The sequence below is a fragment of the Monodelphis domestica genome, chromosome 7 (genome assembly GCF_027887165.1).
Source record: "Monodelphis domestica isolate mMonDom1 chromosome 7, mMonDom1.pri, whole genome shotgun sequence".
Taxonomy (NCBI): Eukaryota; Metazoa; Chordata; class Mammalia; order Didelphimorphia; family Didelphidae; genus Monodelphis; species Monodelphis domestica.
In genome coordinates this window covers 98235766-98262566 of record NC_077233.1, presented here as the reverse complement: position 1 = coordinate 98262566, position 26801 = coordinate 98235766, and the positions used below count along the sequence as shown (strand labels likewise).

The window sequence follows — 26801 nt, the reverse complement described above, 5'->3', positions numbered from 1 at the left end:
ACACTGAAGAGAAAAATATCATGAGAGTTAGAGTTGGCTCTTTAGAAAAAGAGGCACAAAATCTTACTGAGGAAAAGAACTGTTTACAAACTAGAACTGACCAAATGGAAAAGGAAGTACAAAAACTCACCCCAAAAATTAATATATTAAAAATTAGAATTGAGCAAGTGAACTTCATGAGACATTAAGAAACAATCAGCTCTTTTACCCTACTATCCGCTAGTACTGCCCAGACATTGTGCTGGTCTCTGGCATCATGAAAATTGGGATGTCAGAGCACTCTTTTGACCACCTTTGGGAAACAGTTACAACAGCTGCTATGCAGAAATATCCAAATCCTATGAATCCGAGTGTAGTTGGAGTTGATGTATTAGTCAGACATCCAGATCCCACCGGAAAATTGCATAGCCGTAGACTTCTTAGCACAGAGTGGGGAATGCCTTCTATTGTAAAATCGCTTATCAGCGTAGCAAGAATTAAACCGTATGTACAGGAACATTCTGTAGTTGATCCTGTAGAGAAAACAATGGACTTTAAATCCACTAATATTTCATTTACAAATTTGGTTTCAGTAGATGAGAGACATATATATAAACCACATCCTCAAGGACCAGGAAAGACCATTTTGACTCAAGAAGCCATTATCACTGTGAAAGGAGTAAGCCTTAGTAGTTATCCAGAAGGACTGATGGAAGGTACAATATTATCTAATGCTAATAAAGGCTGTGAAGCAATGGAGTGGGTAATTAACAAATGAAATGCTGAGACTGAAGCATGGACAGCTTCAGCAAGAGGGAGCATGAGGACACCAATGGCAGTGGCAGCATTTGTAGAGGAATGATAATGGCTATTCATATGAAACATTAATAGGTTCACCAGGGTCTCTCCAAGCTGGTAACATATTTATTTGTATTAGTTATTTAAGAAGCATATCTGTATTTTACATAGGTATTCAATTAGCTTGGAGAAAGGCCCTAACTTTTGAAGGAAGAGGGAAAAATGCACGGCTTCCAAACACATGGGATCAACTGGAATTAACATAACCCCAAAATATCATGCAATATCAAGTTTCCAGTTTTCTTGAAAATTTAAGGATATTTCAAATGGATACTTTGACCAGAAACTAGCATGTTGAATATCTCCATAAGATTGAATTTTACAGCATTTAATTCATGAGACTATGTGGTTTTGGAACAAGTCCAGAAAGAAGCAGACCTACCTTTTAAAGCATGATTGCCCAAGCAATTTTTGTGTTCTAATAATTTCCTTTGGAAAGAAGGAGAGTATATTACTTGAAATCCAAATGCAGGCCTTTTATACAAAAAGTAACCAGCTTTAAAATCTATGACATTCTGAACTGGTACTTAAGTGATATTTTTGTAGTGAACACTATAATTAAAGTGCTATGACTCCCAATATAAAATTGATTGCATTATTTTACAAAGTATTGATTTGCCAAAGTTTTTTTATTTAATACAGTCATGATCTAGCTTGATTTTGCACTTGAGGAAATGTATGTGATTTAGAATACTGAATTCTGGATATGTGTGAACCTTAAAAATTCTCAGATCCTACTTCATAAGATTTGGTTAAGACCATTCCCCATTTGGGCAGTGAAGGTACTTGATCAGGAATGTGAAAATTCTACTTCACCATACTTAAGCATGCCTTTGGGGAAGATAAAGTTGCAAACTCTTTGCTGAACAATGAAAAGTACTTAAACCCATACTTATAGTAAGACAAAAAAGTTCTTGAACTATGCCTATTTTTAGATATAATACAAAAGGTTGCTAAGTACCTATAAAGGTCAGGCAACTTGTGAATTTACAAGGAGCAAAGAGGTGAGAAACTTACTTAGAGGTTTTCTGGTGTGACTTTACTCAAAAGTTTAAGTCTTCTTAGGTGTGAACTAAGAATGGTCTGTCCTTTAAAAAATGTCTACTGTGATTGGTAGATGTAAGAATTTAGGGGAGGTGACATAGGAGAAAATTCCCTTTAAAAGGAGCTCAGAAAGGGAACTGAGGAGATTCTGATTCAGATGCAGATTCAGGATTGAGCTGGTGGAGTCATCTGAGATGAAGCTGGCCTGGTGTCACTAGAATCTTTGCTTGGACAGATCTTGTGGTGAGTGATTAAGGACTGACTAATCTTCCTCTTAGGGCTTAGGCCTGGGTTGGCCAGGGCTACCCTGGGCTGTCCTATCCTTTTCTCATTATTTCCTTTTTCTCTCTTTCTCTCTTTCTTTAATTCCTCATTGTATGAATTAAAATCTCTATAAAACCCAGTTGACTTGGGTATATTTTAATAATTGGGAATATTTCGCTGGCGACCACCTTACATTTGATTTAAAACAAGATACTGTCTTTAAAACATATTTTCTGTGATCACAATTTACTCATCCACTCTTTATCTGCAAAAACTTCCACCATTTTAATTATTATAATTTATGACAACCAACTATTTTAACTCTTACATATTGTGATATTCACTTTGATGTTTGAAAAGGAACCAAAATTAAAAATAAAAGTTATTACCTGAATTTAGGAGCATCATAAAACTTAAGCTACAATAGCTATTTGCATTTTTAAGCATTTCATATAATGCTTAATTAACTTGTGCAAAAATGACTGAATCATACATCAGTAATTGGTACAGCAAGATATATCAAATTATTTAACTACAAAATAGCTAATGGCATCTTTTTATTGTAGTAATTGACCATAAGCAAGTCTTTTTTACATGCAGATCCATGGATCATTTGATTTAATTTCTAGTCTGATTTGAATCCTAGGTCCTTTAGCTCTCTTTATAATCCTATGGTGCCACTGCCAAAAGAAGGAACTTAGACACAGCTAAACCACTAAGGGCAGACTGAACTGAAGTTTTTATTTGTGTGAAGTTCTTTCTTTTGGCACAAGATGGCCAACTGGAATACAGAAAAACTATTCCAGAAAATGATATATTTTGTTTAATATTTCAAAGCAGATAATTATTAACTGCTAAACAGTATTTTCTGATTTTTGTAATTATTTCTGTAATACTAGCTGCCTATGGAGTATTCTAAAAGACAGTTAAATCTTGCTTTTAACTGTGCTCAACCTAAATTGGAAACTCTGTAAAGATTTTCTACATTCTAAAGGTTTCTAATAGAAAAATTAGTGTGTATATACATAAGCCACAGAAACATGTTTACCAAACTATTTAAAATGAATATTTTTTCTATTTATAATATTGTTTAGCTTGAGACTTTCTTAGTACATTTGTAAAAGCAACTCAGATCCATTAAGGTTTGTGATTATTTTTTGTAACAGGGGATTGTTTTTATAACTGAAATGGCACTTCCACTAAACAAAATGTAGTAAATGTTAATACTTGAAAAAAGTTGGCTGTGTATAGTTTCTGTACATTGGACTTGTTTAGAAAAAAGTGTAATGAATACTCTAATGATAAAACATTTCTAAAAAACATACAAAAAAGAAATAACCAAACAAAGTCAAAAGAATGATAAAAATAGAAGAGAGTGAAAGATATCTCCTGGGAAAAACAACTGACCTGGAAAATAAATACCAGAGAGACAATTTAAGAATTTTTGGAATACCTGAAAGCTGTAATGGATGGGGGGAAATGGAGCCACCCACTACATTTACCTTGAGGCCAGAGTGTGAAAGAGATGGAATACAGCCAAAAGATGGAGAAGGAGAATATATTGTTTCTCCCCTCTCTTTCTTTAGTAAAACCTACACTAGGTTTCTTCATAGTTACCGACTTTATTCCTTTAGTGACCAGGTTGAATGTAAGATCCAAGACTGAACTTATTCTCTCTCCTTGAGGAGAAAGTGTAGCTCTTATCCCCAAGCTTCAGGTCTATCTCCCTAGATATTATGAGGCAGGCACTTGATCTACAGAAACAGCTATTTATTCTGAAGGAACACATATAAAATAGTATGAATAGTATTGTTGGGTAAGGCAATGGGAAAGTGGGATGTAGGAGGTCCCTAAGAGACTAACAAATGACCCCCTCCCCAAATTCTGAAGACTCAGGCTGACTGCCTGACCCCCCTGGGTCAGTTGTGAGAGTTGTCCTGACTTATATCTGTTTTATTTATAATATGAAGTTCACAAGGACCACTTTAGAGGGATAGAGAGGAACTCTTCCTTAAATGGATGACTTTATTATGATAAAGCCCTATCCACTCATTATCTTCCACTGGATTCAGGGGGTCTGGATTCACAGAACGATGATCAAGCTGAGGTTATCTCAGACCAAGCTCTCTGAAGGAGTTCCTAAAGAGAAGTGAGTAACTGCTTGGATCTTCTCAGGTCTTTTTTGTTCTTTCTCTGGAATTCTTTGTCATTCTTGCCCTTTCCTCACTTGAGTTGCTCTTCCAGCATGTTGAATCTGCTTTTCCTTTATTACAAAACCATAATAAAAAAAGAGCTTAGAATCATCCTTCAAGAACCATATTTCCTATAATTATTCAGATTTTCAAGCTCAATTCCTTCAGCTGTGTGGGCATTGTCAAAAAAGCAAAATCAGGTAAGTTCTGCCAAGATCACTTGCAAGTTGAGAAGTCTAGCTTGTTGTCAAAATGCAATTGAGTCTCAAAACTTCTCTCTGCTTTCTCGCCAAATTTGCCCAAGCCATCAGGCTGACTATAGAAACCCCCTAGATTTCAACTTAAATCTCCAAAAATCTCAGCATAAAACTGTAAGGCTCAGCTCCAGGGTCGGCCAGCCCTGTGTGACCTTACTTGGGGTAATGAAATGAAGAGTAACGAATGGAAGCTATATGAAAATGAATAGCGACAAAGCTTTATTGGTTTCACACAAAGCATATATAGGTTAAGACACACAGGAAGATATGATGGTTCCAGCAACAGCAGGAACCAATAATTGGGCAGATTCATAGGAATTCATGACGTTACCTGCCAGGCACCAGGAAGAACTGAGAGGATTCCAAACAAAGACAGAGAAGCAAGTTTCCCAGAGTCTCTCACAATTTCTCACAAACCTTATCAATCCTCCCTCTGCTGACTATTCCAACCTTGAGCATGCATCTGGGCAGGTCGTACATAGTTCAACCCATGACCTTGACTATGCAGCCCAAGCAGGGAGAAGAGGAGGCTTTAACCCTTACGGCTCTGCCTTAATGGCCCTGCCTTTACAGCAGTGCCTTGACTACATAAAACTGAGATCTGGGACTGCAAGACCTCCTTCCTTCACATTTTTTTTTCATGATTTCCCTGGATATCCTTGATCTTTTGTTCTTCCAAATGAACTTTGTTATGCTTTTTTCTAATTCAGTAAAAAAAAGTTTTTTGGTTGTTCAATGGGTATGGCACTAAATAAATAGATAATTTTGGGTAGGATTTTCATTTTTATTATGTTAGCTCATCCTACCCATGAGCAATCAATGTTTTTCCAATTGTTTAGATCTAGTTTTAATGGTGTGGAGAGTGTTTTGTAGTTGTGTTCATAAAATTCCTGTGTTTGTCTCAGCAGATAGGTTCCTAAGTATTTTATATTTTCTAGGGTGATTTTAAATGGAATTTCTCTTTCTAATTCTTTCTGCTGAGATGTATTGGAGATATATAGAAATGCTGATGACTTTTGTGGGTTTATTTTGTATCCTACAACTTTGCTAAAGTTGATTATTTCCACTAGCTTTTTGGTTGATTCTCTAGGACTCTTTAAGTAGACCATCATATCATTTGTAAAGAGTGATAGCTTGGTCTCCACATTGCCAATTTTAATACCTTCATTTTCTTTTTCTTCTCTAATTGCTACTGCTAGTGATTCTAGTACAATGTTAAATAATAGAGGTGATAATGGGCATCCTTGTTTCACTCCTGATCTTACTGAGAAAGCTTCTAGATTATCCCCTTTGCAGATGATGTTTGCTGATGGTTTTAGGTATATACTGTTCATTATTTTTAGGAAAGGCCCTTCTACTCCTATACTTTCTAGTGTTTTCAATAGGAATGGGTGTTTTATTTTGTCAAAGTTTTTTTTCTGCATGTATTGAGTTAACCATGTGATTTTTGTCAATTTGCTTGTTAATATGGTCAATTATGTGCATGGTTTTCCTAATATTGAATCATCCTTGCGCTTCTGGTATGGCTCCTACCTGCTCATAGTGAATAACCCTTGTGATGACTTGCTGGAGTCTTTTTGCTAGTATCCTATTTAAGATTTTTGCTTCTATATTCATTAAGGAGATTGGTGTGTAGTTTTCTTTCTCTGTTTTTGACCTGCCTGACTTTGAGATTAGTATCATATTTGTTTCATAAAATGAATTTGGTAGAACTCCTTCTTTGCTTATTCTGTCATATAATTTGTATAATATTGGGATTAGTTGTTCTTTGAATGGTTGGTAGAATTCATTTGTGAATCCATCTAGACCTGGGGATTTTTTAATAGGGAGTTCTTTGATGGCTTCTTCAATTTCTTTTTCTGATATGGGGTTGTTTAGGTAATCTATTTCGTCCTCTGTTGGTCTAGGCAATTTATATTTTTGTAGATATTCATCCATATCACCTAGATTGCCATATTTGTTGCCATATAATTGGGCATCATAGTTTTTAATGATAGCCTTAAATTTCTCTTCATTAGAGGTGAGGTCTCCCTTTTCATCTTCCATACTGTTTATTTGATTTTCTTCTTTCCTTTTTTTAATTAGACTGACCAGTACTTTGTCTATTTTATTAGTTTTTTCAAAGTACCAGCTTCTAGTCTTATTTATTAAATCAATAGTTCTTTGACTTTCAACTTTATTAATTTCTGCTTTGATTTTTAGGATCTCTAATTTAGTCTTCATCTGAGGATTTTTAATTTGTTCCCTTTCTAGTTTTTTAATTTGCATGCCCAATTCATTGATCTCTGCCCTCCCTAATTTGTTAATATATGAACTCAAGGATATAAATTTTTCCCTGAGTACTGCTTTGGCTGCGTCCCATAGGTTTTTAAAAGGATGTCTCATCATTGTCATTTTCTTCAATGAAATTATTGTTTCTATCATTTTTTCTTTAACCAGTTTTGGAGAATCCTATTCTTTACTTTCCAATTAATTTTTTACTTACCTCCCCACATACCCTTACTAATTATTATTTTCATTGCATTGTGATCTGAGAAGGTTGCATTTATTATTTCTGCTCTTTTGCACTTGTTTGCAATGTTTTTATGCCCTAATACATGGTCAATTTTTGTGAATATACCATGTGCTGCTGGAAAGAAGGTGTATTCCTTTTTGTCCATATTTATTTTTCTCCACATATCTACTAACTCTAATTTGTATAAGATTTCATTTACTTCTCTTACCACTTTCTAATTTATTTTTTGGTTTGATTTATCTAGTTCAGATAGAGGAAGGTTCAGGTCTCCCACTAGTATAGTTGTTCTATCTATTTCATCCTTGAGCTCCACTAGTTTCTCCTCTAGAAATTTGGATGCTATACCATTTGGTTGTAATGATAATTTTAGGGTTGTGAACTAATCTTAATTAATTTTTGTTCACCAGGGGATATCCCAATAAAATACCCAATTCAGCTTGGAAATGTATGGTGGTTTAATTAATATAGATGAAAGGAATTAAGATGAAGAGAGAGAGGATGTTATAGGATTCCTCCTGCCTGGCCTGTGTCAGGGGGAGTTCAAAGTCCTGCATCAATGAAGTCTCTGGGGAAGATTAGAGGCTTTCTAGAGGGTAGTGTTTGGAAAGTATCAAGGAAAACTCACCACTAAACTTGGATAAATAGCAGCCACCATGCCAAGATGCCATCATTCAGCACGCTGCCACCAGCCACCTCTCCTCTGCAAAAGAGGCTGGAGATAGGAAGTGATATGAAATATATAGATGGTTTTACATTACTTTCCTGCATATCACATGTTCCAATGGTAGCTTAATCTTGACTTAGGACAGCCCAGGGGTCTGTCAGTTGTTTCTGATTTGTTGTGTGCTAGCACATGTCTGTCATAAGCCATCCTCCTGAATACTTAATCCTTAAGTATGGGTGTAGATATTCCTGATCTAGTTAGACTAAATAGGGTGGAGTAGTTTAAATTCACAATTTCCTGATTTTTGCTAGACTAAGTAGGGTGGAGTAATTTAAGGTTCACATGGTGCATACATGTTGAGTACTGATATTTCCTCATTGTCTATACTGACTTTTATCAGGATGTAATTACCTTCCCTATCTCTTTTAACTAGATTTATTTTTACTTTGGCTTTGTCAGATATCATGATTGTGATTCCTGCCTTCTTTTTATCAGTTGATGCCCAATAGATTTGGCTCCATCCTCTTACTTTCACCCTATGCTTAACTACCTTCCTCATGTGTGTTTCTTGTAGAGATGTGAACCTTAAAAATTCCCAGACCCTACTTCATAAGATTGGATTAAGACCATTCCCCATTTGGGCAGTGAACTCTACTTAGATCAGGAATGTGAGACCTCTACTCCACCCCTACTTAAGTGTGCCCTAGAGGAAGATAAAGTTGTAAACTCTTTTCTGAACAATGAAAAGTACTTAAACCCATACTTATAATAAGGCAAAAAGTTCTTAAGCTAAGTACCTATACTTATACCTATAAAGGTCAGGCAACTTGTGAATTTACAAGGAACAAAGAGCTGAGAAACTTACTCAGAGCTTTCCTGGTGTGAATTACTTAAAAATCCACACCTTCTTAGGTGTGGACTAAGAATGGTCTGTCCTTTGAAAAACATCTACTGTGATTGGTAGATATAAGGACCTAGGGGAGGTGACATAGGAGAAAATTCCCTTTAAATAGGAGCTCAGATTCATTCAGAGACATTCAGATTGATGATTGAGCTGGTGAAGGCAGCTGAGATGATGCTGGCCTGGTGTCACTAGAATCCTTGCTTGGACAGATTTTCTGGTGAGTGATTAAGGACTGACTGATTTCTCTCTCTTAAAACTCAGGTCTAGGCCATGTTGGCTTAAGGCCCTTCATACTTATTCCTTTCTTACTCTTTCTCTCTTTCTTTAAATTCCTCATTGTATTATTAATTAAATTCTCTATAAAACCCAGTTGACTTGGGTATATTCATAATTTGGAATATTTCCCTGGCGACCACCTTATATATTGATTTAGAAACAAGATACTGTAGTGAAAACATATTTTCTGCGGTCACAACTTACTCATCCACTCTTTTAGCTGCCACAAATCAAGTCTTCCACTATTTTAACTCTTACAGTTTAAGGCCACAACTATTTTAATCACTACAGACAGCATATGGTAGGGTTTTGGATTCTAATCCACTCTGCTATTTAGTTGCATTTTATGGGTAGTTCATTCCATTCACCTTCAGAGCTATGATTACTAGCTATGTATTTCCCAGCATTTTGATTTCTACTCCTAGTCCTGCCTTTTCTTCTTTCACTATTTCCTTCTACACCAATGTTTGTTTTTAATCAGTCTCCCTATTTCACACCCTTATTTTACTTCCCTTTCTACCCCTCTCCCTTCTTACTCCTACCCTTATATTTCTTTTAAAACTACCCTCCCTACCCTCTCCCTCCCTTTTACTGCTTATCTCCCCACCAGTCCATTTGTTACCCTTCTATTCCCCTATAGGGCGCAAATCTATTCTCTGTCCCAGTGCATTGGATTGTTCTTCCCTTTTTGGGTCAATTTTAATGCACATAAGAATTGAGTATTTCCTATCTCCAACCTCTTTACCCTTCCAGTGTATTGATGTTCTCCCCTGTAAACCTTAAAATTTCTTAGACTTATAAATGTTGGAAATTTCACCATTGGGAAATTTCATACTTGAAAAATTTCCTATTGATAGTGGGTCTTGGCTATTGGAATGTGAACCCCATTGGCATGGGAGGTTCCTCCTCCTCCCTTGTTAAGAGTACTTTAGGACAGAAACCTTTTGCTGAACAATGGAAAGGACTTTGACCTATGCTTAAGCATAGAACAGGAATTTCTTTGAGTCATGATTGATTTTAGAATTGATACAATGGAGATACTTGGAATGACAGAACCAAGTCTTGGAAATTGCAATCTCCACCCTACTCAGTCCTAACAGGATTTAGGAAGGGCTGCAACATAGATCAAAATTTAATTATTCCAATCTCTACCCTACTCAGGGTAACAGGATTTAGGAAGGGCTGTAGCAAAAGATCAAGATTTAATTATTTGAGAATATGACCTCCAACAGATATGTGCAAAGCCACAGACCTCTGGGCGGTCCTGGGTTAAACTAGAGCCACCATTGGCACAGGGAAAATGATGGACAGTGATTGGTAGATGTGAGAACTGAGGGGAGGGAACTTGGATGGTTTCCTTAAAGATAGAGGGGTCTGAGGACTGGGGGGGGGGGTTGGAGAGTTTTGGCTCTGAGTGGTTGGAGAGGTGCTCTGAGAAGCTTGCTCTGAAGGAAGCTGGAGGTGGAGGCCCCGGAGACTGTTTCTCCATTTTGGTCACGTGAGTAATAGGGACTGATCTCCTTTCTTTGCCCCAGCTATCTAAGGGCTTGGGCCTTTTGGCCCAGCCGAAACAGAGGGGGTATTTAAGCCCTATTCCCTTCTCTCCCCTTTCTCTCTCTCTCTCTCTCTCTCTCTCTCTCTCTCTCTCTCTCTCTCTCTCTAATTCCTTTCTTCCTCCTGTTTGTAATTAAACTCTATAAAAGGCTGATGGCTGACTTGAGTTTTCATTTAGGAATTACATAGCTGAATACTTTGGCGACCTTAAATTAATATATATCAGTCTTTTAAAGTGATTTCCTTGTCACACCCCCTCCCACCATGAGCTTCTTTGTAACATATAAATTTACCCCCTTTTGTTTCTTTTCCCATTTCTTTTAGTATTAACCTCTTTTTTAGCTCTAATTGTATATATATATATATATATACATATACACACATGTATTTATGCATATATATATATATATACATATTTATGTCTTGTCATTTCATCCTATACAGTTTGTCACTGTTCCCTCTAAGTATAATTCTTCTAGCTGCCCAGGTGATAATAACAATTTTTAAGAGTTACCAATGACCTCTTTTCTTATAGGGATACATATCATTTTAACTTATTGGGTCTCTTAAAAAAGTTTTTTTTTGTTTGGTTTTCTCTTTTCCCTCTTTTAAATTACCTTTTGATGATTCTCTTGAGTTCTGTGTTTGGGCATCAAATTTTCTGTTCAGGTCTGGTCTTTTCTTTACAAATGGTTGGAATTCTTCTATTTAGTTGAATATCAATTCTTTTCCCTTTAAGAATATAGTCAGTTTTGCTGGGTAGTTGATTCTTGGTTGTAGACCTAGCTCCCTTGCTTTCCAGAATATAATATTCCATGCCTTTCTGTCCTTCAGGGTAGATGCAGCCAGATCCTGTGTTATCCTGATGTGGTTCCATGGTATCTGAATGACTTCTTCTTGGCAGCTTGTAATATTTTTTCTTTGGACTGATAGTTCTTGAATTTGGCTATAACATTCCTGGGTGTTGTCAGTTGGGGATGAAGTCCAGGAGGTGATCTGTGGATTCCTTCAATCCACTTTTCCCTCTTGTTCTAGAATACAGGGCAGTTTTCTTGGATAATTTCCTGTATTATGACATCCAGCCTTTTTCTTTTGTCATGGTCTTCTGGTAGACCAATGATTCTTAAGTTGTCTCTCCTGGAATGATTTTCTAAATCTTTTGTTTTGTGGATGAGATGCTTCATATTTTTCTCAAATTTTTCATTCTTTTGGTTTTGTTTTATAGTGTCCTGCTGCCTTGTGAGGTCACTTAATTCTAGTTGTATTCTGGTTCTTAGAGATTGAATTTCACCCCTGACTTTTTGGTCATCCTTCTCCTTCTGGTCTGATTTTCTTTGGAGGTCATCTTTCATTCTCTTTATCTCATCTCTCATCTCGTTTGTCTCATCTTTTGTCTTCTTTGCCTCATCTTTCATCTCCTTTGCCTCATTTTCAAGCTGGTTGATTTTGGCTTTCAAGACACTATTTTTTGTTTCCAGATGATTTATCTTAGTTTTAAAGTTCTTTTCTCAAGTATCTTCAGCCTCTCTTAATTGTGTTTTGAATTGCATTTTGAGTTCTTCTAAAGCCTGTATCCAATTTGCTGGGATTTCTGTTTTATTGCTTGATGATCCCTCCTCCTCTGTTCTTTTGCTCTTTGTTCATTGCCTGTATAGAAGCCGTCAATTGTAATTTCTTTTTTCTTTTACTGTTGTTTGCTTATATTTATCCATTTTTTTACTCCCTGCAGTTGTCTGTGCTCTTGCTCCACTCATTTTTTTTGGTTTTAGGGTTTTCTGTCAGTTTTCCCTCTTGGAGCTTTGTCAGGAGATCTCTCGGTGCAGTCTGTGGGGGAGGGATGTTGGAGCTTGAGCTTCCCTGTCCTCTGGAGGCTTTTGATTGGATTAGAGTTCAGAAGTCTGTGGGGGAGGGGTGTTGGAACTTGAGCTTCCCTGACCCCTGAAGACTATTGATGGAATTAAATTTAGCTGGATTGGGCTGGATGTGCTCTGAGGCCAAAACCTCCTGGAAGGCTGGAGCAATATGGAGGGTCTACGCTGCTGTGACCAGGCTGCCTGCTCTGCGCTCCCTCTACAGCTCCTTCCCCACCCCCTGTGTTCCACTTTCTGAGGTTGGCACTGCCCTGCCCGCAAAGTACACCCTCTAGATAACCGCCTTTGCCTGCCCAGAGGTTCTGGCAGCCACTGGAGGCTTAGCACTCTAGGTGTGTGTGTGGGAGGGGTCCTGGGACCTTCCTTCTTCCTTACCCTTAAAGCCAAGTGTTCTCGAATTCTGGCTTTTGGGGGGGTGTACCTTTTGAATTGAGTCCAGCAAGATGGTTCCCTGGCTCTGTCTTGTTGTTAGGTTTGGTTTTCAGTCCCCTAGGAGCATTTAGTTTGTAATTGGTAAGGAAGAGTATTCAGAGGTCTGAACTTTTGCTGCCTCCTCCCCTCCCTCTACCCCAAATTTAAAAAAAGGGGGAAAGCACAATTTTAACATATAAGCATAGTCAAGAAAAACAAATCCACACATTTTCAATGTCTAAAAATATTCAGCATAGGTCTATCAATCACCATTCTCTTCCCACTCCCCGGTCAGGGAGCATATAGCATAACCTTTCATTTTTATCCTTTAGAGTTTTGGTTGGTCACTACACTGATCAAATATTTTAAATATTATTGTTCAGTCATATCTGACTTTTTGAGATCCTTTCTGGATTTTCTTGGCAAAGATACTGGAATGGTTTGCTCATTTCCTTCTCCAGATCATTGTTGTAGATGAGGAATAGAGGCAAACAGGAATAAGTGACTTGCCTATGGTAACACTAGTAAATGTTTGAGGCCAGATTGAATTTAGGAAGGTGAGTCCTCCTGATTCCAGCTCAGTACTTTCTCTAGGCACTGCCTAGCTGCCCAAATTTATTCAGCCATTCCCTAGTGGAGGAGCATCTATTTGACTTTCTGTTTTTTTTATGCCAACTGCTATGTATATTTTGGTGTATATGGGACTGTTTTTTCTAACTTTGATATCCTTGGTCATTTAAGCCTAAACAGTGGGATCATTAGATCAAAGTTTATGAACCTTTTAAGTTATTTCTTTAGAATAATTACAAATTATTTTCCAGAATGGTTGGTCAATGCATAGTTCTACCAATAGTAGATTAGTGCAGCTGTCTTTTTTTTTAAACCCTTACCTTCTAACCCTTAGAATCAATACTTAGAATCAACACTCTCTTCTCTTTTGTCTCTCTTACTAATCTTGTTAACTCCCATTGGTTTAGTAATGTCCTAGATCTATTTAACTAAACTTAGTCTCTTTCCTAAGAACCAGCTATGCATCACTAACTACTTATTTGGCATTTGAACCATATATCCTAGAAACATCTTAAGTCTAAAATATAATATATTCTTTCTTCAAACCCACCCAACTTCTAAACATTTCTATTTGCATTAAGTATTCTTGCTCAGTTCCTTCATGATGTCTGACTCTTTGTGATCCCATTTGGGACTTTCTTGGCAACGATACTTGAGTAGTTGGCCATTTCCTTCTTCAGTTCATTTTACAGATGAGAAAACTGATGTAAACAAGATTGATTTGTCCAGAGTCACAGCTGGTAAGTGTTTGAGACAAGATTTGAACTCATGAAGATAAGTCTTCTGGATTCCAGGTCTGGCATTCTATCCACTGTGCCACCTATCTGCTTTCTACTAAAAGTATCACCATCCTTCTAGTCACCCTGGTTTGAAACCTTGGAGAGATCCTCAACTTCTTTCTCTCCCTTGTCCAACAAATCCAATCACTTGCCAACTCTTGATTTCATCTCCATAGCATCTCCCTCTATAGCATCTATATTTTCCCCTGAAATCCTGTGTTCTAGTGAGGGAGGCCAGAGCAGGAAATGCCCAGCCTTGGAAGATCAGGAAGGCCTGAACAGGGAGCTGCCTAACCTTGGGAGTGTCAGAACCATAAATATGCCAAAGACCACAGCTGCAGTGAGTACCAGATAAAGGCCAAGAAGACCCCAATAACATAAAATTGTCAAGGTCCCAAGAATAGTAGGTAGCAGATAAGGGCTGAGGGAGCCATACATGCCAGCAACATTCCAAGAATTGTATATAGCAGATAAGGGGCTGGAAGCGGGGCCATACATGCTGGAGAGTACTTAAGGCGCAGCCTCTCAGAAGCAACTTGGAACTCTTTTACCTGAGTTCCCACTAGTGTGTACTAGTTCAATAAATGGCCCTTTGCCTGATTGCATTGTCTATGGGTTTTCCTTGGTGGCGGGTGAAATCCTGGACCTTAACACTAGCCCGGACTATTGGAATAACCTCTGAAATGGTCATGCTGACTCAGATCTCTTCCCTCTCCAGTCCATCCTCCCTCCCTCTTTTTTTTTTGTCTATTATGTCTAATATTTTTGTCTATTATTTTCTTTTTTGTCTATTATGTGCCAGAGACATTGGCCATGGCAAGACAACACATAAAGCAGCCTGCCCTCAAGGAGGTTATATTCCATTCAGGGAGATAAGATATGTATAAATATGAAAAGTATAGTAAAATATAAAGTGATGAGGGTCTTCAATCCATATAAAGAGTTTAGATTTTACATAGCCATGTCAATAAAAGTGTTTAAGCAGGGGAGGGAGACATCAGGTTTTATATCTGGATGAGAATTTAAAGAAAAACTTGCTGTTTTTACAAGAAAACTTGGGCCTTAGAAAATGAAGGCCCTGAAAGGTTCATTTTCTTGTCTAATGTTACACAGGGACAAAGCTGGCATTAGAAATCAGATCTTTTGTTTTCAAGTCTGTTCCTTTTTCTTCTGTGGTACATGCTGGACCTGGAGTCAAGAAGACATGAGTTTAAATCCAGCCTCAGTCACTTAACTAGTTGTGTAATCGTAAGCAAGTTAACCTCTGTTTGCCTCGGTTTCCTCCACTGTAAAATGAGGATAATAACAGCACCTACCTCCCAGGGCTATTGTGATGATCAAAATATTTATGAAGTGTTTAACACAGTGCTTGGCACATAGTAGATGCTAAAAAAATTATTTTTTCTTCCCTTTCTTTCTTCCTTCCTATATCACTTTAGGAAAATTGATTTGTCTGTGTGGTTAGGAGAGATTGAACTCAAGAGAGACAGGAAGACCAGGTAAAAGGCTAGTAGAATGCTTATTGGTATCAAAGAGCTTTTATTCAGTTGCTATCTGCTTGGAGTACTACAATAAAATTCTAAAAGTCCCTGCCCTTTGATGGTTCACAATCCAGTCTCTTCTTTTGATTTTTGAGCTTCTTTTACTGCATTTGGTTCCTATTAATATATATATATATATATTGGTTGGCCTGTCGTACTGGATCTGTGGGTTCAAATCTTGGAACTCATTGAAGAAGCAAGTTTAGTGGGCCTAAGCTAGATATGGCATTCTGGGCATGAGACAGGAATCTAAATGGGGAGCTTAGCCAAAGATGGGCCTAGGCAAAGAGCCAAGAAATCAGGCCTAGGTTAGGATCTAGGGAAATTGGGGCCAGGCTGGGGTCAGGGGAAGTCAGAATCAGTCTCGGGTTCAGGGACATTGGGGCCAGGAGAAGGGTTAGGTGAATTGGGGCCAGGCGGTGGGCTGGTCGAATTGGGGCGAGGCGGGGGGCTAGGTGAATTGGGGCCAAGCCAAGGACCAGACAGAAGGTCGGGTAAATTGAGGTCAGACAAAACATCAGACAGAAGTTTGGAGAAATTGGGGTCACGCCGACGGCCAGGGGGAGGGGGAGGGACTTTGGGGATAGATGGAAGGCTAGGCAAATTGAGGCCAGTCCAACTGCCAGGGGGAAGGGGAAGGGCTTTGCGGATAGATGGAAAGCCAGGTAAATTGAGGCTAGTCTGAGGGCCAGGGGGAAGGGGAGGGGCTTTGGGGATAGATGAAAGGCCAGGCAAATTGAGGCTAATCCGAGGGCCATGGGGAGGGGATGGGGGAGGGGGAGCGACATTGAAGACAGGCTGAAAGACAGGTGGACGGACAGGTGGAGGGCCAGGCAAATTGGGGCCAGGTCTGGGCCTAAATATAGGCCTAGGTCTAGGGAAGAACCTAGGAAATATAGAACGAGGAAACCTCCTTTGAGTGTCTGGAAAGGCATCTAATGACACATCTCCTTCTGTAGAACTTCTTCTCTTTCGTTTTCCATGACTGTTAAGATTTGCCACTTGCAGTACATCCTGGTTTTGAGTGACCTGGGGAAGAATGAAGCATACAAATAGTAGCTCTGTCGTCATGAAGGCAGAAAACCTCGGTATGCAGGTATGCAGGAATATTAGGATGTCTTGGAGATCTTGCTCAAATTGCTGAGGACTATCAGCGTGTGGCTGAGGCTAGGCCTAGTGTCCTGAATGTCCAGGTCTCCTTACTCACAGGCAGAACAGATTAGAGGCCTAGATTTAGTAAAATTTCCTCTAAAAATATTCTACTTAAAAAAATTCCTTCTGCCCATGTGAACTGGAACGACCTCCAGGAAGTGATGCAGAGTGAAAGGAGCAGAACCAGGAGAACATCATACACAGAGACTGATACCCTGTGGTACAATCAAATGTAATGGACTTCTCTACTAGCAGCAATGCAAAGATCCAGGACAATTTGGAGGGATTTATCAGAAAGAATGCTATCCACATTCAGAGAAAGAACTGTGGGAGCAGAAAAACAGAAGAAAAACAACTGCTTGATTACATGGGTTGATGGGGATATGACTGGGGATGTAGACTAATCAATCACCCTAGTGCAGATATCAATAATATGGAAATAGATCTTGATCACTGACATATATAAAACCCAGTGGAATTGGTTGTTGGTTACATTAGAGGGGGTGGGAAGAGGAGAGGGAAAGAACATGAATCATGTAACCATGGAAAAAATTTCTTAATTAAGCAATAAAATTTAAATTTAAAAAATTCCTTCTGATTTTAGAGGGCATAGGCTCCTTTCTTCATTCTCCAGCATGAACTCAGGTCACTAAATCCAAAGACAGAGATAAGAAACCAACAGCCACAATGAGCAGATCCAAGACTGATCTCAGACCCTTTTCTGAGAGCAGAGTTTTAACATGCTTTGAAAAAATTGCTGAATGAATGATAGGAGTAAGAGGGAAGGAGTGAGATCTTGGGGCTTGGTGTCAAGGGAGAAGTCCTAGAAAGTGGGAAAAATGGTCCAGAAAGAGTAGATTAGGTATATAATCCAAGTCCTTCAAGTGAAACCTTAGCATGGTAGCCCATTGCCAGGAGGGACCTTAGGAGACTTCCTGGGGCAAAACAATCAATCCTAGGACAGTCAAGAAGAAGAAGGAGATTGTAATGGAATACTTTGGGCCATAAGAAATGACAAACAAAACAATTTCAGAAAAGTTTGAACTGATTCAGAGTGAAGTGAGAAGAACCACAAGAACATTGTACACAGTAACATCAATAATATATGATGATCCTGTGGAAGTAAAAACACTGAAGAAAAACGACTGCTTGAATACATGGGTCAAAGGGATATGGTTGGGGAGGTAGACTCTAAATGAACATCCTAGTCCAAACAATGTCATTGAAATAGGTTCTGATCAAGGACACAAATAATACCCAATGAAATTTCATATTTGCTGTGTGAAGGGTGGGTGGAGGGGAGGGAGGGAAATAAAGTGAGTATTGTAACCAAAAAAAATAAAATAAAATTTAAAATTTAAAAATAAAAAAAAATAATGTATGATGATGAACTGTGAATGATTAACTACTGATAACAAAGCAAGAATCCAAGACAACTCCAAGGGTCCCATGATGAAAAATGTTATCCATTGCCATAAAAGGTACTGATGGAGTCTGAATGCAGAATGGAGCAAACCATTTTTCACTTTATTTCCTTCAAGAGTGTTTTCTTGGACGTGTGATATTTGCCTTCTTTTATAATATGATTTTGATGGAAATCTGTATTACATGACAGCACATGTATAACCTGTATTATATTGCTTGCTGCTTCAGGGTAGGGAGAAGGGAGAATAGGAAGGAAAGGATTTGGGTTGCAAAATGTCAGAAAATGAATGTTAAAAATTTGTTTCTGCAGGCAATTGGAATATGTATATGTATATATATATATATATATATGTACATATATTATATAATGTCTTTGGGTGGGAGGGGAGAAGAGGAAAGAGACTTATAATTGTTAGGAAGAAGCCCTTGTCACCCAAGGACAAGCAGAAACTTTCAATTTTCTTTAACTGAAAAATGAATTTTAGTATCTATTATGTGCTAGGAAAGCCCTAGTGATTGAGATGTCTTTCTTTCCTCCCCAGAAAGGGACTGGATCACATGATAATGGATGGAAATGCCCAGAAAACAGGAGGATGAATTAGAGGGTGAGTCTTTTTATTGACTTATTGGTCTTTTTTGGTCCTAACTAGACCTTAAGTGTGAAAGCTTACCTTAAGCACAGATAGAACAGGCAAACCCTAAGGAAATGGGATTTCAGAAGGTCCCACCACCTAATAGAACATCCTCCTTCCTGCAGGCTCCCTCTCCCTCAGTCTCTCTCCCACTTTTTTTTGCTGTGGTGAAAATTCCTTACACAGAATCTCAGTACTGGAAGGGACAAGAGGAGTCACCTAGAACTTAGGTAATGGGGAATTCAATGCTTGCTGAAGCAGCCCCTTCTACTTTTTGATAGTTCCATTTGTTGGGCTACTTTTCCTGATTTTTTTTGTCCTCACTTTTCCTGGTGCCTAAATCTGATTCTTGACATGTTCAACCCATTGATCCTCTTTGTGATCCCTGGGGTCAAGTAAAAGAAGCTTGATCCCTTTTCTACAAGGTAGGTCTTCAGGGAGTAATGGGAAAATATCCCAGGAAGTTAGAGTTGCACACTCTTTCCCAAGGCTGCTTCTTGACTTCAGAGAAAGGAAACTCTTTGGGAAAAGGGGAGGTAGACAGGCCAGTTTCAAGGCCATACTCTTCCTTTATGTCTTAAGGCACCTGGTTAGAAAGAACTCACCTGTGAGGGCACGGAGTCACAAACGATGACAACCAACAGGGGATGTCGATCAGGAGACATCTTTCCTGAGCAGTCTCTCACCAGCTACAAGGACAAAAAACCAAAACCAAAAACAAGGACCTGAAGTGTTAGTGGCTCTGCTCCTCTAATGAATCAGATGCTCCTGACTTTTCCCATCTTGCCTGCTGGGGCACTTCCTTAGGTCAAATAGCTGCTTGGGTTATAGAGTTTTATGATTTGAAACTTAGATGAATTCATCCAGAGGAAAGTAAGCAGAAAAATGGAAATGACATGCACAATGGCCACAACCATGAAAATGGAAAGGGAATGCTGAGTAATTATAATGACCAAACTTGGCCAGACGCTATGGACCTACTTCCCTTCTTTGAGGGAGGGGAGGACTAAAGACGAACAATGAGGCATAGGCTGACATGCTCAGTTGAGTTGATTAGTTTTGCTGAATTCCATTTTAATCTCTCTTATAAAGTGTTATTCCTTAGGTGGAGGACTGGGAAAGGATATGTTGGGAAATGAGGAGGATGTAAAAACAAAAGAGATCAAGAAACGTTTTCAAGAAAAAAAAACCAACAAAATTCCTTCTGATTGATCAAGACTTTCATGAGGCCATCTTGAAAGATTCTTGACACCCAGGCATAGGTTATTTTTTTCCCAGGGCATGCTAGGGAGATGATGGCAGGGGACAGGATGCTAAATATGACTTTCTGCTTACCAGTGTTGGGGCATGGACAGCTTTCCATTCATCACCCTGCTCTTCTCTAGTGTTTGTACATATAAATGTATAATAATAATAATAAATATAATAAATTATCAACCAAGAATGATCATAATTATCAAAACCTTCCCTGATATTTTACAGGGTATCCCAAAGGTCTTAGTGTAGCTGTAAACTGTAGTCCCTTAAATTCCTTAATCTCTAATAGCTTGAGACTGAATTGAAGCTTTTTGTATGCCTTCTATAGTACTTCATACCCAAGAAGCAACTAACTAGTCATAGTTGGAAGTTAGATGGAGTGTTAGATCTAGGTAGAGAAGATCTGGATTCAAATCTAGTCTTAGCCACTAAACATTCCAAACCCTAATTAGAAAATTATACAGAGCCTTATTTAGAAATAAAATTTATATGGCATTTGGAATAAATCTTCTCATTTGACTAAGTCATTTTACCATTGTTGACTTCTTCTTGCTAGTCATCTATAATTCTCCTCTCTCCTCATTTTATAGAAAAGAAAAACAAAAGAGAGCAACAATGGTTAAGTGACTTATCCACAGTCATACAAGTTGTAAGTGAAAAAGCCAAAATTTAAATCTAAGACTGTAAATGGTTTCTGAGTTAACTAGAATACTGAGTAGGTTCTGAGAACCTGGTAGGAAATAGGAAGGAATTTCAGGGAAATCCCCAGGAAATAATATTGGTAGTCTCAGTAGTCCTAGGCTCTTTGTTCCTTAGTCTTCCTAATTTAATAGCTCCCCTTACTTAATCCCTTTCATTCCCCATCCTCTCCATGTTTTATGTCTGGTGGATGCTTCCTTTTACCTCCTGTGGTATCTTTTCCCTAAAGGCTGAGACTGGTTGAGGATAACTTGGAATGAACACTGGTAAAGAAATTGAGGTCCTGATACTCTCTGCCTCTAATCTGATTTGTGACTTTGGGCAAGTCATTTATTTTTTCTAGGCCTCAATTACTCCCTCTAAAAAATGGGAATCATTATACCTACTCAGACTTCTTCCCACTTAGGGTATTTGTGAGAATTGAATTTGATAATGTCTATAAAATACTTTGAAAATCATGAAAGCCCTGTAGAAAGGCAAACTGGTATTTCTTGTTAGTATGTGTATAATCCTGGGGAAATATTATTTCTCTCCTCTCTCTGTCTCTGTCTCTGCCTCTGTCTCTGTCTCTGTCTCTGTCTGTCTCTGTCTGTCTCTCTCTCTCTTTAAGCTCTCATGGATCTAGATGATCTGGAGGGAAACAAAATTGTGGGGCCACTCCACCATAAAAGGTACTTTCTCAAGTGGGGAGAGTAATAGATTCTTCTTTTGATAGAGGGTTTTATAAAGGGACAGCTATAATTTATGATTCATTTTTAACCTTTTAGGAGTGTTTAGGTAACACCAGTGCAAACAGGAAGAGTCATCAATGGTACTATTTGTCCTTAAGAGATGAAAATATTGCAAATTGATCTTTGTCTAAAGTTCACTTCATATTACAATTAACATGAATCCTGCCTAGAAATCAGAGTGTTTAGAATTTTTGGTTCTCTGACTCCCTCTGTCCCTAAGGAACCTTGATGGAATCCTTTCTCCGATTCTTTCCTTTATGTAACAAAAGAAGACATTAAAAAAAATTTAAAGAGCATGGAGGAAATGGAAAGAATGAAAAAGGTAGGAATGCTTATTTCAAAGGAAAGTAGCAGAGGATTTGTTTATTTTCATTTTGAACTTCACACATATTCAAACTTAAGTGGTACAGACATTGCCTATATGGATTCACTGGGTATAGAAGATAGAGAAACTAAAGAGAATAAATTAATCCAAAGGATGGGGGCAGAGGCAAGATAATTATAGTAAATATTATATTTTAATATATTTTAATAATCCTTAGATATGAACTAAAAAAAATGGCATCATGTGCTCTGGGAAGAGCTGCCTTCTAGCAGAAAATGAAAAGTGAATAGTAATTCCTTAATAGAACTCTCAAGCTTTGATTGTTCTCCAATGACTGGTAGGGATATAGTCGTCTAATGAAAGGTTAAGAGTCCAGAATAGTTCAGACAAGGAGGGAGTCAACTTCCATTAAGTTCCAACTAAAATCTCACCTTCTACAAGAAGTCTTCCTTAACTCTTCTTAAATCCAGTGTCTTCCCGCTTTGTATATATTTGTTTGAATGTTGTCTCACCCTTTAGAGTGTAAACTCCTTGAGGGCAGGGACTATTTTTTTGCCTCTTTGTGTATCTCTGGCCTTTAGCAGAGAACCTGGTATTATAGGCAGTGCTTAATAAATGTTGATTAATAAAGAAGAGTACCTCCTAGTGATTGATTTACCTATTCTGAGTTATTCTCATTCTCTTAAATATATTTTTTAACTCATGAGGAACAGCTAGGTTGTTCAGTGGATAGAGCACTGGCTTTGAAATCAAGAAGACCTGAGTTCAAATGTGACCCTGGATAATTCACTGAACCTCTGTTTGCTTTAATCTACTGAAGAAAGAAATGGCAAACCACTCCGATATCTTTGCCAAGAAAACTCCATGGACATTATGTTCCACAGGATCAAAAAGAATCAGACACCACTAAACAACAATGACTGCCCTCTCCCTATATATTGAACTGAGCCAAACAAGCAAATGTCATACTAGCACTATTGTAGGGTACAGAGGGACAATGAAGGGAGCGTTAGACTTGAGTCAGAAGACCTGGGATCAAATCCAAACCATGGTATTTATCCACTATATGACTTTGATTAAGTTAATTCCCCTTGCTGACCCTTAGTTTCCTCATCTAGGAAATGAAGAGAATGTTTTTAAATTAGGAGAATCATTTTTGTACCACCTTTCTCAGAGGCTTGTTAGGAAGAAATTAATAAATGATTGTGAATTATTGGTACTATTGTCATCGCATCTGGGTTTCTTACCCTATAATGTCTTCCATCCAGGATCTTGATACTAAATTAATTTCTGACCCTGTCTGGGCATTCTCATTGTTCAAATTACATTTAGTGGGTGAGTTTTAGGCAATGGGAGCTAGAATCTTGAGATGGAAGGCAAAGGAGACCTTTCCTTTGTTGAGTTCCCTTCAAAATCAACTCCTTTTAGAACAAAGACTAAATTAAGCTAGATTGTGACTGGCAGTGCCTATCAGATCCCCAGCTCAGTCAGCACAGTTGTTACCAGCCCAACTGCTTGAAACCATTCTCTTTCCTCCCCAAAGTAGATGAAATAACAAACTAGCTGCTGAGATTAGCTGCCCATTTTTAAGGTTAAGCTAAAATGTCCTCCTGGATGCAGGAGTGCTGGCCTTATTTCTATTTGGGGGTTATGGACAATATGGTAGGATATCCCAGGCTCAGTAAAGACGACTTACCCCACGTTCGTTGAATTCACACTGGTCAGGATTCCGATTCTCTGACTTCAGACAATTTGTTTCCTGGATGGTGGCATTCAAGGTCAATGTCCTACCCTGGGAGGAAGAGAGTTGAAGGAAAGCACCAAGGATAGAGTGAGAGGAGTGAGGATGGTCCTGGGCAATGTGATACAGACAAAGTCTATCTTTGAAGACTCCCCTAGGGTTCACATACTTCCCCAATTTCTTTGCCCTCTCCCAATATTCTCCTTTTGGGTGGTGCTGTGGGACAGTAGGAAAAGCATTGGTTTTAGAGTAAGAAGACATGGGTTTGAAGCCCAGGTCTTCCATTTAATTCTTGGGTGACCTTAGACAAGACAAAAATATCTCTTTGGGCCTCAGTTTCCTCATCTGTAAAATGAATTGGACTAGATGCATTCTAAAATCCCTTCGAGCTTTAAATCTAAGTTCTATAATACCTCAAAATGATTCCTGCTTCTGCTCCCCATGGCACACCAGCACTCTCTAACTGTACCCACTGTTCAAGCTTCTCCCCATCTCCATCAAAGTTATTCATCCTCTAACAGTACCCTCCTAAAAAACATGAAAAGCCCTCAATTCCTCTTCTCCAAATAGGGTAGCAGGTACAATTGAGCCAGTGCTTTAGTAGAGACCTTACCTCCCCAGAGAACAGGGATTCAAAGGGGAATGACAGAAATCACAGGAAGTCACAGGGGATATTTTTTGGGTGGGGAGCTTTTGTTCCATACTGGCTGACATTTCCTCTGCCCATGGGTAGAACCTATCCCTGAGGGTGGTGATAGTTCAGGAACACTCCCTCTTCCCCCAGCATTTATTAGACTGTATTGTTTTCCCAGGCTAGAATGAGCTCTCTGGGCCTCTGGGGACTCTCTGCTACCTGGCACAATAATCTCTGTTATCTCTTTTGGACACCCTCTGCACCTTGGCACCCACCATTCCCTTTGAAAAATCATCCCCCACCCCATGCCCAAGTCCCTATGAAACCATGTTTCTCCTCTCCTTCAAAATGCCACTCAAAGAAATTCAGGAAACAGAAGGATATTTGTTTGATGAATAAAATAAGCAGAATCAGGTAAACAATGTACATAATTACAATAATCAAAAATGAAACTTAATGTTACGTAATAGTAATGACCAATTGTGGCCTTGGAGGAGGGATGAGGAAATGCATATCTCTACTTTCTCTGGAGAAGGAGGGGCACAGACTTTTACATACACCAGCAGACAGGACTGACAGCAATTGGTTGTGCTTATCTGTTTGTGTTAGTTACCAGGCAAGAACTCACTGGGCAGAGAGGGATGAGGGGAGAATTTTTGAAGGTAACCTAATATCAAAAGTAAGATATCAATATGCCAAAAAAGAAAAAAAAAGGAGACAATCACAACTTAAAACTTGCTTCTCCTAAGAGGCTTTTCTAGGGGAGCCCAGAGCCACCTAACTATGTCCAAGGTTCTGAGGCCTGGGGGAGACCTGAAGCTGCTCTAACCACTAACCCTCCAGAACTGTTTTCAATTGAAATCCCCTCCAAGATACCCAGAGTGTCCTCCATCATGATCTTAAACCTTCCCTTGGGTCTGCAGAGAAGTCTGCATCTTTAACTTGGGGTCCATCTCCCCCCCCCCCCAATTCTGTGGTTAGGGAGATGGGGACAGGTGGGATGGGGACTCACCTCTCTGAGGACAGGTTGGGACTCCCGCAGCCTGAAAATGGCATTATCACTGGAGTCTCTGTTGTAGATTTTCAGGAACAGGGATAAAGCTTCTTGGTCACTCAATCCCCTCCTTTGCTGAGCAGAGAGTGTTGCAATGGTCAGGGCTACACAGAGCACCAGAAGGCTCCTTCCTGGGCTCCCCATCTTTTCTTGTCAGGCGTGGGGGCCTGGGTCTGACTCGCCCTCCAAGATATGTTTTTTAAGGGCCCTGGAGGGCGGAAGTGGGAGAGGGGAGGAGGATCAGATGTATCATCTGTGGCTTTCTTTCTCCATAACATAAAGGCAACTGTTGCCTAATTTCTTGGAAAAAGGGTGGAGGTTCCTTTTGCAAAAACTTCAGGGGTTCTAGCCCTCTCCTCTTCATAGAATCCCCAGGGGCTGCTGAGAACTTGAGAAAGGGGCAGAAAAGTTCCTCTATCCTTTCTGGCTGGGAGCTGAGCAAGTCTGAGGAAATAATTCTGTGCTTTAGAGTCCCCAAACAAATGACTGTTGCCATAGTTTTAGGAGTGCAGATGCATAGAACCCTCTAGAAGAAGTAGCAGCTATTTTGGGGGGGGATCCAACTTGCAGATGTGAATGCAAGTTGGTAGAATATCATTTCAGAGGGGCTGATACACCTCGAAGGTCATCTTAAAGATCTTTGCTTCTCTGGTTCTTACTGAGATGTTTAACACAGACTTTCTTTCTCCTCATAATAAATGGGGGCAGGGGTAGCACCATGGGGTAAAAAAGAGCAGCCCTCAAAATCAGGACACCTGTGTGTATTCTTATCCTACTTTTCTTCTTGACTATCTTTGTGAACTTGGACATTCACTCCCTTTCTCTGGGTCTAATAGTCTATAGTGTGGTGCCCAATATTTTTTGTTCTTTTTTCTTTATTAAATTTTTTATTTTATTAACAGATTTCCACTTAAGATTTCCAAAGTCATATGATCCATATAATCTCCCTCCCCTCTCCTGGAGCTGATAAGGAATTCAATATGGGTTAGACATGTATTATCCTGCAAAACATTTCTACATTATTCCTTTTTGTAAGTGCAGTGAAGGAAACATCAAAGGCAGTCCTAGGCCCCAAACAACGCAACCACCAGGACTGGTTCCACGAGAACAACACTGCTATTGAAGACCTATTGAGCAAAAAGAACAAAGCCTTTATGGAGTGGCAAAATAACCCAAACTCTGCTCCTAAAAAGGACAGATTCAAGTCTCTCCAAGCCACAGTGCAGTGTGAGATCAGGAAGATGCAAGACCGATGGTGGGAAAAAAAGGCAGAAGAAATCCAGTGCTTGGCTAATATGAAAAACTACAAACAATTTTTCAGTGCCCTCAAGACTGTCTATGGGCCATTAAAACCTACCACCACTCCCACGCTTTCCTCTGACGGTGACACTCTCATAAAAGATAAAAAAGGCATCAGTAACAGGTGGAAAGAACACTTCAGTCAGCTTCTCAATCGACCTTCTATAGTCGAG

General features: G+C 39.0%; 2 protein-coding genes across 2 annotated transcripts; one reads left to right on the top strand and one right to left on the bottom strand.

Annotated features, from left to right (window-relative positions):
- Positions 1 to 256: 256 nt before the first annotated feature.
- LOC100024561 (PRELI domain containing protein 3B-like) lies at positions 257 to 767 on the top strand. Its single transcript, XM_016424326.2, has one exon. The coding sequence runs from the start codon at positions 257 to 259 to the stop codon at positions 755 to 757; it is 501 nt and encodes a 166-aa protein (XP_016279812.2). The 3' UTR covers positions 758 to 767.
- Positions 768 to 15661: 14894 nt separating this feature from the next.
- LOC130455377 (uncharacterized) lies at positions 15662 to 25544 on the bottom strand. Its single transcript, XM_056804121.1, has 4 exons — positions 25288 to 25544; positions 23597 to 23692; positions 19494 to 19577; positions 15662 to 16708 (listed from the first exon to the last, which is right to left on the bottom strand). Exons 1-4 carry the CDS (start codon positions 25471 to 25473, stop codon positions 16022 to 16024), a joined length of 1053 nt encoding a protein of 350 aa, XP_056660099.1. The 5' UTR covers positions 25474 to 25544; the 3' UTR covers positions 15662 to 16021.
- Positions 25545 to 26801: the final 1257 nt, after the last annotated feature.